The sequence below is a fragment of the Patiria miniata genome, unplaced genomic scaffold, assembly GCF_015706575.1.
Source record: "Patiria miniata isolate m_02_andy unplaced genomic scaffold, ASM1570657v1 HiC_scaffold_2, whole genome shotgun sequence".
In the NCBI taxonomy this organism is placed as follows: Eukaryota; Metazoa; Echinodermata; class Asteroidea; order Valvatida; family Asterinidae; genus Patiria; species Patiria miniata.
Genome location: NW_024037058.1, coordinates 708,947 through 725,426, shown reverse-complemented (window position 1 = coordinate 725,426; position 16,480 = coordinate 708,947). Strand labels below are relative to the sequence as shown.

The 16,480-nt window shown below is 40.0% G+C and overlaps 1 protein-coding gene across 2 annotated transcripts in view; it reads right to left on the bottom strand.

The window, feature by feature from the left end:
- Window positions 1-395: 395 nt before the first annotated feature.
- LOC119726956 (myosin-16-like) overlaps window positions 396-16,480 on the bottom strand; it is a 33,439-nt gene continuing 17,354 nt past the window's right edge. For both annotated transcript variants that reach the window (XM_038198804.1, XM_038198805.1), the window contains exons 13-22: window positions 14,986-15,196; window positions 14,045-14,240; window positions 11,680-11,867; window positions 9,697-9,868; window positions 8,857-9,320; window positions 6,463-6,697; window positions 5,846-6,049; window positions 4,033-4,107; window positions 1,873-1,953; window positions 396-837 (exon numbers count right to left, since the gene is read on the bottom strand). In XM_038198804.1, the coding sequence (XP_038054732.1) occupies window positions 766-837; window positions 1,873-1,953; window positions 4,033-4,107; window positions 5,846-6,049; window positions 6,463-6,697; window positions 8,857-9,320; window positions 9,697-9,868; window positions 11,680-11,867; window positions 14,045-14,240; window positions 14,986-15,196 (1,898 nt within the window). In that variant the 3' untranslated portion in view covers window positions 396-765. The remainder of the gene's footprint in view (window positions 838-1,872; window positions 1,954-4,032; window positions 4,108-5,845; window positions 6,050-6,462; window positions 6,698-8,856; window positions 9,321-9,696; window positions 9,869-11,679; window positions 11,868-14,044; window positions 14,241-14,985; window positions 15,197-16,480) is intronic.

Below are 16,480 nucleotides of genomic sequence, written 5' to 3'. Positions count from 1 at the left end.
CTTTTGTATGTACAGTTGAACACATCTATTGAATACCTACATCACTTAATGAACAATTCATTTCAAATCCAACTCTGTGACTAAACAAATGAATTAAAACATGTACACTGGCTAACTGTACATAAAGCATAGCAATGTTGGTCAAGCCCGAATCCCATCACCTCGTGTGTATCACAGGCAAGCACCATGTTTCCTTTATCTGAAAATCATTTGGGACTCTCAGCAGACATTGTCTCCGTTCGCAATGCAGTATATTATAACACAGAAGAGCACAGTGACATGGGTATCACTGAAGCTCCAAGGGAAAACATGTCGTAGTAAAAAAGAGCTGTGTGATTAACATACCCCAGGCTACAATGTAAACATATATACAGCGTAAAACTACAAAGCAAGCACTGAACAAATGCCAAAGGAAACTTGATGAAACAGGCATGCAACGGGGCATTTAGAAAAAATGAGGAAATTCCAAACCACACACGACTTTGTACAGTGTTTTTCAATCTGTCATGACAATTCAATTCAAACACATTTATTCCCTCTTCATGACAGAAATGAAAAATAATATAAGTATTGAACAAGATATAAAGGCCACTAGAGGTGGCAAAACCTTGAAAGCATAGCTTGTATCAGGCATGCCATTACACAAAAAACTGGCATTCTTGAGAAGTAAATAACGAGGAAATCAGCGGATCCAAGGAAAAGTTGCATGCCTGATGAAAGCAGTGTCCGCAAGGGGTGGTGTGTGTGTTGACTCAGGCAGATAACTCAGCTGAGTAGTTGCCTCAATGCAGACATGCTTGAATGCTCATCACCTGTGACAGGAACTTGCTCCATCAACTATATCATAAAACAAACCAATGAACATAAAGCAGCGAGTACAAAGGATAATAGCGACTTTTGTAGACATTTCAAATATTCCATGCTTTCCTGACAAATGATGGCGCTGTTTCTGTGTTGTTACTCTTCAGATAAAGGGTTTTCTGTTAAATTGTGAACCCACATTTTTGGTAACTGAAAAAACATTTGTGCATAGACTTTTTCTTCGATTTTTTTCACATACTGATACAACAATTTATGACTAAAGCCAAAAAAATTCTAGTCTCAAACACCCTTGTAAATGGCAATATGACGACTGAATATAAAGATAAATTAGACATATAGCATAGGTGCCTGAAAAGGCCTTTTAAGCTATTTCAACCCCGATACAAACTGAGTGCACAGTCACAAAAGTAAATATCTTGAGTTTCCTTTGACTGCTTTAATTTCTTAAAGGGAATATACATCATTTGCTTTTGCTGTAATTTTCAGAAATGGATGGAATTGGGGGTTGGAAATATATAGCAAATATAGTTACACTGACTTTTTTGAGGTTTTTGGTTCAAAAATGCTATAAAAACCAAGAAAAACAACAATTTTCCTGTAGTCTGGTTCCCTGACTCCATTTAAGAAGAAACAGAGCAATTTACGTACATTGGGGAATTGTAAGGTCAGGGAACCAGTCTAGCTGGCTTGTACCCGTTCATAGGTGTGTAATCGATTGCAAACAAGTGCGATGGTCAATTGGGGCCAGTATTTGAAAAAAAGCCAGTTTTTTCCCAACGCTGATCGGCCGATCAGCGTTGGAAATTGATACAAAAATACCACTTTTCTTGAAAATGACAGTATACCAGGTGCCATGATTTTACAGGATGCTTTACACTGTCATTCACTAACAGTTCAGCAAGGTATTTCAAAATGATTTGGTAGTTTTATTTTTTGATGTTTGCAAATGTTGTATTTTCCCTTTAAGTATGATGTCTTCAATCATATCACACAGACAATAGCCATGTATATCACCTCCCCTTTGCTGTCAGTTATTAAATAAGGAATTACCTGTTTGCAATGATCAAATACTTCATCCAGACGATACACCTCAGCATCTGCCTTGTGCCAGTTGTCTTCCAACACGCGCATCTGAGTGCAAACAGTGAATGCAGTTTCATTGATCCAATTATATGTTCTAACAGACATATAGTTATTAGATGTACTGTCCATGCTATTTACGAGTTCACCCTGAAACAAAAATTGATGTTCTTAAATTCAGGCTTGCAACTGGGAATTTAGAAAAAGCGAGGTAACTCCAAACCACACAACATTTTGTACAGTATTTTTCATTTTGTAATGGCATTCATGAGAAGTAAAAAACGAAGAAATCAGCTGATCCGAGGAAAAATTGCACGCCTTTAAATTGTTATTTTTCTAACAGTACAAAAGTTACTCACTTTTGAATTAAAATTTGGCACACATTATTTATGGAATAATTACTCTTCAAATGTCAACTTGTTTTGCAACACAACAATAAATAAGTTCTTGAAAGGTTGCAGACACCAAAATAAGAAAAGGTTGCAGACACCAAAATAAGCAACAGAAGATAGTTTGATCATCAAATAAACCACAAGATGAAGAGTCCAGGAGAAACAAGTTGAAATTGTTGAAGAGCACAGAGAGTACATCTTTTAAAAGCAGGGGCGTAGCACGGTCATTTTTATTGGGGGGGGGGTAAAATTTGTTGAAAGGGCACTTGCACATCCGTTGTGAAATGTATACAGGTTTTTTTCCGGACACTTGGCCTCCGTAAAATCAAAAAGGGGGGGGGGGTACAATCTGTCGATGGCGGCGCTGTTCAAAACCGACAATTATGCACACAAAGGGCCAATATATGGTGCTTTTCAGGGCGATACATGTGCGAAATTCTGAAAACGGCAGATGCCACAAAAAAAGGGCACCACTTCTTTTTTGATAAGGGCACTTGTTAAGGAAAAAAAGGCACTTCGTAAAAAAAGATTGGGGGGGGGGGTAAGGGGGGTATGACCAGGCCAAACTGACCCGAAACATTAGAGATATAAACTGAATCCGAACCGAAAACGATCTGAACTCCCTCAAACCGACCCGACCCGACAAAAAATAAGGTAAAACCGACCCGAACTGACCCGACCCGATAAAAACCAAAAAAAAAAAACGAATGCCTTAATTGCTTGGACAAAGTGATCACTTTTTGTGTGCCTGCCCTTACCCACGTGGCATGAATTCTTTTGCAAAACCATCGTCTCTCTCTCTGTCATACTCGGTGGGTTGATCGAGAGTAACTCCACTTACTGGACAAACGCATGGTATCCTCAGGCGGTATCATGAAAACTGTTACAATCTTATCTATTTCACTGTCAGTCCCATCCGACTGGAGAAATTAATACCGTGGGAACTTGATAGTGCGCTCGGTGGCCACACCACACTAGGGCTGCGGTCACAGTGACTGTCAATAATATTGCATCACCTAAATTTCTCAACTGTTTCGGTTTATTTCGGTTTATTTCGTTTTTTTCAAAAGATGGCTAAACTGACCCGACCCGAAAATATCAATGCAAAACCGAAACCGACCTGACCAAAAAGATGGACAAACCGACCCGACCCAAGTCGGTTTCGGGTCGGGTCGGTTTCGGTTTCGGGTCGAGTTTGCACATCATTAGTCCATGCCTAACAGCTTGTTGAAATTGACCCCAGATGAAAAATAAAGGTTTATTGAAGTCAGTGGCATGAAGGATTTCCAGAAAGATTTGTTAATACAATAAAGCCCTCCTAAATCTGCTCAATGGGCGTTTTTTTTTTTTATATTTATGAGCAACATTATATTTTCCTCCCTCGGTCTACAGTCTCTATTATATTTACATGTTTGGTAGCTCTAGCATTCAATGTCTCATAGGACAGTCTCTATTATATTTACATGTTTGGTAGCTCTAGCATTCAATGTCTCATAGGACAGTCTCTATTATATTTACATGTTTGGTAGCTCTAGCATTCAATGTCTCATAGGACAGTCTGTATTATATTTACATGTTTGGTAGCTCTAGCATTCAATGTCTCATAGGACAGTCTGTATTATATTTACATGTTTGGTAGCTCTAGCATTCAATGTCTCATAGGACAGTCTCTATTATATTTACATGTTTGGTAGCTCTAGCATTCAATGTCTCATAGGACAGTCTCTATTATATTTACATGTTTGGTAGCTCTAGCATTCAATGTCTCATAGTGCTCCTGGCGTTCAACTAAGCAAACTCTCAGCCTCTCCAACTGCAACAAATATAGAAAGAAATGAAAGTAAATCAGCTGAACTGCCAAACCGAAGGAAAATTTGCTGCACATAAGTTGCGCACAACTTACAGTATCTAGAATTGAATACTTGAAATAAAAACATGAAAAATGAAAATATTCATGCACACAGAAAGGAAAGCATAACATTTTGCTTAATTCCTCTGCTACCGGTACTTGCTAGAATTCAAACCTTCATAAACTTGTAACGCAAGTCACCCATAAACCGACAAGGCGAGTGCACAAAAAACTGGCCCGGTTCCGGAATGTTTCACTTCATATGCAAAATAGACGCGCATGCACGTCGATCAAGACAAAAACTTTCGCCCAGAGTGCATTTACTGACGACGGCATTGCATTTGCTAAATTTTTGGGGTAGTTATATTTTATGGCAAACTTAGGGGGTCCATTTTTGATCAACTTTCCAAGGACAGACCTATCGACCGACCAACCGTCCACAAAGTGACATGAAGAAGCTCCTGCCAGAGCTTAAAACATGTAAAAAGTTACTGCTAAACCAACAGAATTTTGTTTTGTTGGCGTCTTTTTTTGACACTTAACTTTGTTTAGACACTTAAATTTAAGGGATCTTCTGTGAGAAAAATCCACTCTAAATGCTTTGACTTTATAGAACAGCACAGAGCTGATGGAAGACTCCTCTTTTAACCATAACGCCAGTAGCCAGTTACCATGGAAACGCCCATATGCTTTTAAGGGGCTCAATTTGAGTGGTACTCATTACACTGTAAAAACATGAACCTTTATAACTTAAACACAAGTTAAATACGAGGGGTTTACAATCTACATAAATTGTTGCAAAAAGCGTTTATAAGTTAAACATTATAGGGTTTAAAGTGTATGAACCCTCAGAAAGAATGAAGCACACTTTTCCAACAGCTTCTAATAATTCATGAAGCAAATGTAAAGTTGGTTTGTCATTTTGCTTTTTGGAGATTGCCTGGAAGCAGCTTTGTTTTTGGCATCGTGTGAGCAACATAGAGAAATCTTGACAGCACAATAAGCCAAATGGACATTTCACTGGCACATGTGCAAACTCTCACCAGCTATGCATTTTTTGGATAAATACAATGTATCAGCAGTCCTAGTCCAACAGTTGGCAGGCTTGCAGCATCACGTGCGTTTGGTTATCCAAAATCCAGATGTTGATTTGGCCTATTCAATACTTATATCAAAGTTTATATAACACCCAAGTAAATCCTTGTCATTTGATTGGAGGATTCATTAATTGAACCATTGCATTGCCTACTTCATAACCGTGCATTTTTGGTTCCATTCACCGTGCATTTTCGTCCCATCCCTTTTGATCTATTGCACGCCGCGCGCAGTGGCCCGGCGCTATTTCATTATTGTCAATGATTTGACTTTTAAACCTTTGTTAGCCTTGAACAAACTAAACAATGTAGTGGATATGATACAATTTTGTGAGTTTTGTTTGTTCTTAAAGTTTTATCCTCCAATTGAATGACAAAGATCTACTTGGATGTTGTTTCAAACAAATAATGAATGTTTTGCATTCGTGCAATGGTGACAATATTTTCATTCGTTGGAGGATGGAATGTTCCATTCAACTCGGCGAACATTCAATCATTCAACTTATGAAATTATTCTCACCATTGCACTCATAAACATTCATTATTTGAATAATGAATTGTCCATAAAACTGAATCCAAAGCATCGCACTAAATGGAAGTCTGCTTACCTCCTTCTTGAGACTCAGGTTTTCTCTAATCAGCTTATTTCTGACTGCTGTTGGCTGCGATGCCACTCTCCCATCAACGTCATCCTCATTGCTGGATTGAGAACAGCCTGACAAGACATTGTCCAGCTGTTCTTGTAGGAGGCCCTTCTCCCTCTGGGCAACTCGCAGGCTGCTGGTCAGTTTAGCTGTCTCAGTTTGGAGTTTCTGGTAAAAACATGCCAAGAAAATAAATTAAATTGAAAAAAATTGAAATGGGTGAAATTTCAATTTCATTAACAATGTACATGAAACAATCATCTTTGTTTGTTATATTGGTGAGATTCAGCAACACGTGTTATGTTGACTGCTATTAGACTACAGAATACAGGAGTGACAGTGCAAAGTCATACTTGCTAGGCAAACTTAAAATTTGAACTTGTAGTTCAAGCAACAGTGAAATTGAGGCTGTTGGGGACAATGAAAATAATGTTAATCAAATCAAGTTAGAAATAGTAACTTTCTATCTACTACTTTACGTTTAGTCTAGAGTGACCGCAGGCCACTGTAATGTCCAAGAAATCAGTCTATCCATTGAGGTTGGTAGCAGTAATAAAAGTGACTGGTGACTGCCAGCTAACCTCAATGGTTGACTTCTGATCAGAGAATCTCTCCAAGTTATCAGCCATGGATTGCAGTCTTTGCTGTGCATATTGCAATGCTTGCTGTTGTTCAGTTAATGATGCATTGCGATTAGCAACCTCCTGATGTAGACGGCGCTCCTGCATCTCTGATTCTAGCAGTTGCTCACGGATGACGCACAGCTCTCGATCATGCAACTTCTGGGATCTCAGGAGTTGGGTATGGAGCTGACACCTGCGATAGAGAAAGACACAAATATCAAGAAATGGGTGCATACACATTGTACGATAGTGACATTCACCTGACAGGGATGTAAGGATGAAATACATCTATCAGATTTTAGACCCTGTGTTACCACTTTTTCTTAACTTCACCTATATGGAAGGATTCCTAATGTACTGCTTAATAATAATAGCCATGTTAAACAGGAAAATATGAACCCATGGAAGTAAGAGAATCATTTGCCGAACTAATTTGTTTGAGATAAGAGTTCACCAAACTATTCTGCTCCAGGGTTTAACATACCGATCAATTTTATGTAGCTATAATATATAACCAGCGAACGTAAAACCTGATCATTTCTAATTGGACAAAACTGTAATGAAGAATTGTTGGCATCCCGATGAGAAATAATGACCAAAAAACTAGCATATAACATATAAAAGAAGTATCATAGCCTGTACTCATTGCGTGCGAATGTTTCTGGCTATGTCAATAGAGGGCACTGTTTTTTCTTATGTTTCTTATGGGAACAAACTAGTTCAGCAAACAATGCTCTATAACTTCAATGGGTTCCAGTAAATTGAGAATCCTTCCATATAGGTGAAGTTAAGAACTAAAGGGGTTACACGGGGGTACAAAATCCGACGGATGTAGTATACATGTACAGTGCCAATATGTTATTTACAGTTTGGAAACAGCCTGAAATCAGGCAACTACAGGAGGACTTATATCCCATATCAGAGGTCTGCAGTCACCCAGGTAGGTTGCTATGTTTACTTACCTCAACCAACAGATAGAATAAAGCGTGTAACCAGTAATGACAGTGCAATGAGCAAGTCATTACAACCGTGTGCTGTGTCACATAATACATATTGTACAGTGTAGGAAGGAAACTATTAATAATCCCAGGAGCAACGAGTGGACCACAGAATAATGTAGTGCGTCCATGTCCAATGTACCACAAGGCCGAAGGTATTAGATATATTGGCACTGTTGTTGCCATGGATCAGGATCGAGGATTCATGTTTGCTTGAAGATAATAATATTCATAATCACTGCTTTACTATAAACTTCAAATGGTGTATATGTGTGTAAGTGCATGTGCTCTTGTATTAAAGCTATAGTCCATCATTTGTAATTTGCGCATTTTGTTCGTTTGAAGCAACAAAAGTGCTCAAATCTAAAGAAGGGTACTGAACAACTAACCTAATGAAGTTTCAGCTCAGCTTCAGCTGTAAATTCCGAGAAAAACAGCATTCTAGGATCTCAATTTCAAATCAAAAGTTGCTGAATCATGTTTTGAATTGCGCCTGAATTCAGCGTCCGAGACACGTTCTCGCTGAGCCGATTGCAGCTACGCGATGTTGCGCAGCGATCCGACAAATTATAGCAGCCGCGCGCGCGTGAGCATCGTGCCAATGATTGTGCGCGCTTCGCCGAATAACAAAACGAACTACTAATTTAAATTTTCCTATGGTGCGTCTTAAGAAGCACCGTTGGAAAGGCCTTTTTTCGTTGATTACTTCAAAATGACAGCTTGCCAGAAAGAATAATTTCACAGGCATGACAGGGAGTTTAGTCCCCTTACTATCTTTCAACCAAGTATGTTTTTCAACAAGAATTACGCCAGCTACTTTCGGATAGCTGCAAATGATGGACTATAGCTTTAAATACTTCCCGAGGACAGATACATTCATCTTTTGTTGTAAATGGTCATCGGACTTTTGAGTGTGTGCTTAGTCTATGGGAGAGTGTTAAATTATAGGGACAAAAGGAAACACAATGCCTTGCCCCAACAATGGTAAAATGAGACTGTGTGTGTTTATTACAAGTTGATCATTCACAAGTTGATCGCCCCCATATGGCGGACTTTCACCTTTGGAGGGGATGAGGCGGTGAAGACACCTCCTGTGAAGCAGTAAAGGCAGAGCCTCATATTGTAATACATTCATGTAGGTGATATTGGTGAAATTTAAACCTAGATTGTAACATTGTTGTACAATGAACGACAGCCATGACAAATCTATACACACAAGATGCTTTTAAATGTTCCACATTAAGGGCCTTTCGGCCGGGACCATAGATATTTCTTTGAATTTACTGTTGTTTACTATCCATGGCCATTATACATACATGTATACATAAATGTTAGATTTGGAGCTGACTTTTACCTTTCCTCTTTGAGCTCCTTGACTACTGACACAAGGGTGTCATTACGAGCCAGTAGCAGCTTCAGAAGCTGTCCTGAGAGTGCCCTCGCTTGCTCAACCTGCTCCACTAGGGCTAGACTATCATCTTTACTCTCTTTCAATTCGTCAGCCTTGTTGACTTTCATATCTACAGCACACGCATTCGGATTGGTGGATGTCTCCACAGCAGTGAATGCACTGCTACCGGATCCACCAATAGCAAAGCCGCTGTCAAAGGGGCTTGGGGTGCGAGGTTGTTGCTCTAGTGAGACTGACGGGGTTTCTTGTAGTACCATATCTTTATCATTGATGTCTTCATCTTTAGATTGGATAGCATTCAGGATGGAAGCCACTAAGGAGCCAGATGCAAGCTCATTTGTCTGTGATTTGGATTTGGATTGGATCATCTTGGAAGCTGCAGTTGGCTCAGAGGCTTCCTTATTCAACTACAAAGAAAACAAACCAATTATTCAATCAACTTTAGTAGGCTGAGATAACCAAAGTATGCGCACGATACATGTACAATGCAGTCCAAGCAACCATCAGTACATCATCTATAGAGGATTTAATGGGCTCTATCGTTCTGAACATTTAAAATATCAGGTTTTTGAAGGAACACTTGCAACATTCTTTGCAACCAGACCTTTCATTTTGAATGTTTTTTAAACGTGTTGGACAGCTGTATTAAGGTGTTTCCATTGCGTGTGAACATACTCTATATGTGAACATGTGCCAATCACACACTACTCTAATTGAGTACTACATGCTTGTTGTCCAATACAGAGCCAGCAATCTTCACAGGTTATGAAAGAATCCTATTACCTGTTGGTCTTCCATGCTGATGTTGAGATGAGTGAATACGTCTTGTATCTTGTTGAGTAGTGCTGTCAATCCATCGGCAGCATCTCTCATCTCAGTGGCTTGGTTGAGTAGCATCCAGTGAGCATGGGCCTTTGTGTTATCTAACTCACTCTGACAGAATTGAAGCCTCTCACTGCAAACAAGACAAGGCAAACCTAGTCAAGCTGGTCCCAGAGAACACACAGTTCTATTCAATTGAATCAGAATGGCTAAACAATTTGTAGAATAAGATCTATTATATAACCGACATACAGATCCTTGTCAGTTGATTGGTGGAACACACATCACGTGACATTCGTTATTACTCCCATTCACGCCGGATCTCAAAAAGTCCCATTCGCCCATGGGGAATGGGAAATATTATTAAACAGTTAGGATCGATGCTTGTTCCAAGACGCGGTACATGTATTTGTGTGCAAATGCATGCTGGTGAGTGCGTTCAGCGTTGTGCATATTGTTTTAAAGAGCCAGCGCTACGAGTTGGGTTCAAATATTTTCGCGAAGGGGTGGTTTGGAAGAGATCAACACATTTTTCGCCAATTTCACCAACAAGGATCTATATGTTAGTTATATAAAACAAATATTGAGTGGCTTTAAATTGTGTAATGTGAGGAATATTAGCCCTTGGATTCGCATCGTGATATGGAAAAGTCCAGATTTTACCTTGCGATAATATTCCTCCCATTTCACTCTGAGCCACTCAATATTTGTATAGAGGTAACTTGAGGAAATGACAAATGCACATACACTGTTTGCATGGAGACTGGTCTTATATGAAACAAGCAGTGCCAGACTAATGCACATGTGGTGTAGAGTGCTCAATCATATCTACAAACAGGCAAGCCTCATATAGCTGCTCCCAGACCATAGTGTAAGTCACAAGTGACAATCAGTAAGTACCGGTAAGATGGGTAATCAATCTAAGTCACAAGTCACAGTCAGCCAGCCAGCCAGTCAGGGGAGTCAGTCAGTCAGTCAGTCAGGACACTACACTGGGAGCAGCAGGCACTAACAAAGCAACTATACATTGAACCTTAATTAAGTCTGATAATTACACAGTTGACCTGCGTATACATGTACATGTATGTCCTTCATGTGCCAAAGTTCCAAGTAACAATAGCAATAATAGGTTATATAGTAAACTCCGGCTAAACGGGCACTCTCGGGACCTGAGAATTTGTGACGACTTACGCGAATGCCGATATCTGCTGTAAGCCGTCATTTTGCCGGCATACATGAATGGTCTTTTGCACACATGATTCATTGCACTAATTGGCTTCAATTTACCCTGGATTATCTCCTCAATGCTTGAGTTGAATCCAGCAAATTAATCCTCGAATTGTATCATCACGTTTGGGGTATTGATAGTGGATACCACGATACATATGTACGTGCACAGTAATGCGTGCGTGGTCCGGTATATACCACGCACGCATTGACTGCAGCATCATTCAATAAGACGACCCCCAAAATGGACAGAGCGCATGCGTCCAGCCTAGAGGGGGTACTGGTATTGATATGCTCACGATGCATATGCGATGTATGCAGCAAAGATCCTATAGCGCCGCATAGTGGTATGCAGTAGAACACCCTTTTTCAACACCGATGCATGCAGCGGTCACGGGCTGTGCGAAACCACTTTTCACTCCACACTTTGCCAACCGCAGTACAGGAAGTCGATGCCAATGCGTGATTTGTTGAATGCCGACTTACACAAAGGATTTTGTAATGCTTTTTATGGAAAGGGGACCTAGAGTAACATGACGACTTGAGCGAAATGGTGACTTATAAAAGCCGACTTAGAAATAAAAAATTCAATGGAAATGCATTACAGACAATTGGGATTTAGTCAGAGGGCCGACTTGAGCGATTTGACGAGTTGTACGATGTCGGTTTTGCCAGAGTTTACTGTAGCTGTTTGGAAATCACTGTTTTCCCACTGACCTTAAAGTTTCTGCAGCACCTTTCCACTGTGATCCTGATTCCTCAGCCTTGGAGAGCGCCACCTTGAGGCGAGATAGCTCCAAGCTGGTGACTTTGAGTTGGTCTTCTGCTTCCCGGGCTGACTCTACCAGGGCAACTCTCTCCTCCTCAAGGAATTCAATGTTCTCCTTAAACTGCTGCTCAAAGTTCTGCAATGATGCGAGTGTGACTGTGTCAGTTAGAAGTCTACCTCTATTTCTATAAGTGGAGCCAACTGTTTGCCATCAACAAGGTTTGCTATCTTTCCAAAATGGCTGACACACACAATGAATCTAATCCTGTTGGGGCAGAAATTTTCCAGTTTCTACATTAGAAGTAAGTTCATATATTACTGGAAACATTTCACTTCAAAAATTTAGAGCAAATCACAAAAACGGTCGCACCACCCACCAACCCTTTTTTTTCAATGTAATAGGAAACACATCTTTTTTTCTTGGTCTTAATACATATAGTATGATTGATCCTAACAGTGATATGTGGTGTCTTGTGATGATTAGTTCCCCACATACATAAAAGAAAAGAAATGCTGATAATGTTTGGCTAAGTTACTCCACCCTTGCAATGGGACCCTAAATAACAGAATTTGTTGTGGGAGTCATAATGTAGACCAAGAATGCTGGCTGGCCAAGCCTGCCATGCAGCAGGGCAATCTATGCAAATATATTGCATTACAAAGTGCTTTACACGTCAGAACAACTTTTTGTGAAAGTAAGCATATATTTCCCAAAAAACACATCATTTGTTGGCCATGGCAACAAGGTGTGTGACTGCTGGATGCAGTATATCAACCAAGAATGGAGTCAGTCTTCAATTTCTTTTTAACTGAGTAATTTGGACACTGCCAAGGGGCCAAAGTCAGGGTGACCCGATAGTAATGTGGCCCAGGCACAAGTGGCCGAGCTCTGTGACAACAGTAACCACTTTGAGTGGTCTTATTTCAAAACTAGGCTGTATAGCTCTCCTTTGGCATGACAATAAAAAGATCTTGGAGTTTGATATCTTCCTAGAAATCTCCCACTTGTTCACAGACATGACAGAGAACCAAACCAACGTGTCAAACATCCCATTTCCACAGGAGTCTGCATTAAAAACTTTTTAAAACATGATAAGTTTGTCTTTTTTATATACCTTCAAAGGGAATTGATACCAGTCCCATCTTCACTTTAAGTAAAGGTTTTGTCATTACATCAGTACATACTTTTCCAGTTAATTGTAAATGATCCGACTTGGCATTAAAGGAACAACATGTGACCTTTAATCCCTGATTATTTTTAACATTACAAGTTGCCAGAAGTTTCGATTTCAAGACTGTCAGACTTGACTCGATTCTACAGTAAACTCTGGCTCAGTCCGCAGTCTCGGAACCCGAGAATTTGTGACAACTTATACGCGAATGCCGACATCTGCTGTAAGTCGTCATTTTGCGGACTTACATAAATTGAATCATGGAGTAAAAATCGATTGAATGGCCTATGCACATCTGTATCTGGATCAATACTGCAAACGATCTCTCATTATGGGATCACAGGCTTTGATTTACCCTGGTTTATTTCTACGTCCATGATTGATTCCAGCAAATATATCCTCAATGGTTATCACCACATACAGGCTGACGTATTGATCACAGAATGTCATGCCTGTACGCATACGAAGCAAGGATGGCCAGCCAGCATTAACAGTGTGGTGTAGAAGTTAGAACGCTTGCATACACATATGAGTACAGTTAATTACATATTAAGGCATGCGTACGGTACGGACATGCGTGGTAAAGTTCATTCAATAATGGGACCCCCTAAAATGTACAGAGCGCATGCGTGCAGGACTAGAGGGGTACTGGTATTGATGTGCTTACAGAATCGGGGAAACCCCTTTTTGATCGCGCACGTGGTGGTGGTGGTGGTTTTTTTATGCCAACTTATGCGGAGGAATTGATGTAGTTGTGAAGAAATGGGACCAAAAGTAACATGCCGACTTAGGCGAAATGGCAACTTACAAAGGCTGACTTAGAAATGAAACTTTCAATGCAACTGCATTAGAGACGATCGGGACTTTCGTCAGATGGCCGATTTAAGTGATATGACAAGTTATACGTTGTTGACTTGGCCGGAGTTTACTATATACTCATACCACAACTACCATCTTTGAAAACTGGCAGCTGATCCACTTCAAAGTTTACCAAAATTTGTCTGACCATTTTATCTGCCCTTATCTTACTGTGCAAGAGTCCTGACTTGGACTTGAGACTACCTAAATTTACTCAAGTTAACTTGTGCATGGTCTTATGCAACAAGTGACTGGCTAAGACATCAGGCAATGCCAAACCTACTTGAATCTGTCTGGCCATCCTCTGTGCATCTGCTTTTGCCTTCTTGCTCATCTCTCGCTCCCACTCCAATGATTCCAGTTCCTTAGCTTGTTGGTTCATTATCTCCTTGTTTCTCTCAAGTTCTGACTGTAGGGCAATGATGAGATCTTGACTACTAGACAGTTGATGCTTCTGGTCAGTAGTCTCAGCAGTAAGTCTGAAAACAGAACACAAGAATTACCCAAGGTGATTACCCACAAAAATGACCCGAACATTGTTGGAAGTTTGCCAACCTTTTGATTTTAGATTTTTACCAAAAAGGTATTTCTGAATGGGGATAATAGCGTGATAGAGCAGTTGTAAATGTGATGTTTAAAACTGGTTAGGGCCCTGGTCGTCAACAATAGCCCTCGCCTTCAGCTCAGGCTATTTTCAGCTGCCAGACCATTAATCAGCTTTAAACCACATGTTCATAACTGCCCCATCACACTAAATACAGGTTATTTATAGTGAAAATACTCCATGACAATTAAGTCTTTTGATCTTGGAAATGCGATAAATGCTTGCTATGAAATATGGCTTGCTACTAGAGACATACATGCCTCTGATGTAAGTAGCTTCCATAGCAACTAGCAAGTAAGAAAAAACATTCCTAATTTTTTTAATTCAGCTCCTGAAACAAGTTTTCAGGAAATGTGGCATGCACAACTGTGTGGCTCACAATACAGAGAAAGTGCAGTATTTGACACGCTTATGGGGCTAGCTTTTGACCAAAACAAAGTTTCCACTCCATCTGAAAAAGCATTTTTGTAATAACAATGTTGATGAAATTGGTATCAAAACATCCACAACTTATCAATCTATAAACTCACTGTTACTGCTGATTACCAATGATTGCTAAATGTTAGGAACAGAGTGCTATCATTAGGAAATATATCAATATACATTGCATTGGTTTGTACCTTGTATTCTGCAGCATGAGATTCTGAATCTCTTCTCCAGTCTGTGAATGCACTATCTGCATCTCTGCCGTGGTATCTTGCCATTGTTTACTCTGAATAGCCAAAGCAGCTTCCACTGTGCACTCTGCCAGGAAATGCTCGATACTCTGCTGCTCTAATGCCTTCATCTTGGCCATGACAGTCTCATAATCACTTTTGTAGCCAGACAATTCTGTAGTAAACAGTTCAGGAAAAGGATGTTTTAATTATATCATTTACAGTTGTATGTGATATAACCATAGAGCTATATTAAATTACTAGAGCGCTAACTCGATGTATAAAGTAATGCCTGATGGCCGCATCCATGTTTGTGCACAAACCTATGGAAAACTCGAAATTGTGTACCGCTTTTGTACGGCTATTTGCATATCTGCGTTTGTACTTGATACCGGTGCGTCATTGAAGCCGATACGCAAAACCGAAACGCACGATCAGCAAATGAGCGTTTCATTTTGCTCTATGCAAACAGGGCAACGTGTGCGCGTCCCTCGCTGCAGATGCTTTTCGCTGTGACGTTTTTGAACAGTCATGACGCGCTTACGTTGTTTGCGTATCTTCTACTTGCGCGTTGCATTTAGAGTATACTTTTAAAATTCAATCCAGCTATTTTGATTGTCTTCTACAAACACACAAATAAATTCAAAATGTCTGCGCCCAGAGCGGCTTCAAAGCGTCTCCCCGCGCAAGAATGAGGAGTTAGTGCTCTAGTAATTTAATATAGCTCTATGGATATAACAAATATATAATATGCAAGACATTCCTGCAAATGACTAACCTGAAACGGACCTGATCTGACTTGAACAGATTAACCAGATCCAACTGACCAGATTAACAAGACCTAACTAACCTTTTCTTTTAGAATTTGGTTGTTAAAGTATGAGTGTTCATACTTAGCAGCAATATCTCATAGGGGATTTGTGAGAAGTTATAAGATTTAAGATCTTTCTACACATGACCGACCAGACTGACTGATCGGACCTGACTTGATCTCACCAACCTGACCCACTGACCGACCAACCCACTGACAAATTGATTGATAACCAACTGACCTTCCAACCAACTAACCAACTGATTAACAAAATGACGCATACTCCCACAAATCCAGCATGATTTCCATCTATTAAATAGTAACCAGTTAACCAACTTTTATCAGACTAAAGGGCCATTCAAAAAGTTCGATGTTTTTAAATTTCAAGTTCAAAGGTCACTTTTTTTGCTAGAAAATAGAAAAAAAAAACTCTTTTAACTTGCCAATTCAACTCTCTGCGTACCGATTCGAAATACTTTTAAGCCTTTACCGTACGGCCGGGTACAGTATGCATCTGTACTACCGCACAAGTACAATGTATCATGTATTGTGTATCCATCGTAGCACCATGTATGCATGGGTGCGCCGTGCAAATGGAGCAGGACACCAGGTTCATGTGTCTTAATACACGCCATGAGCGTCGGTTAC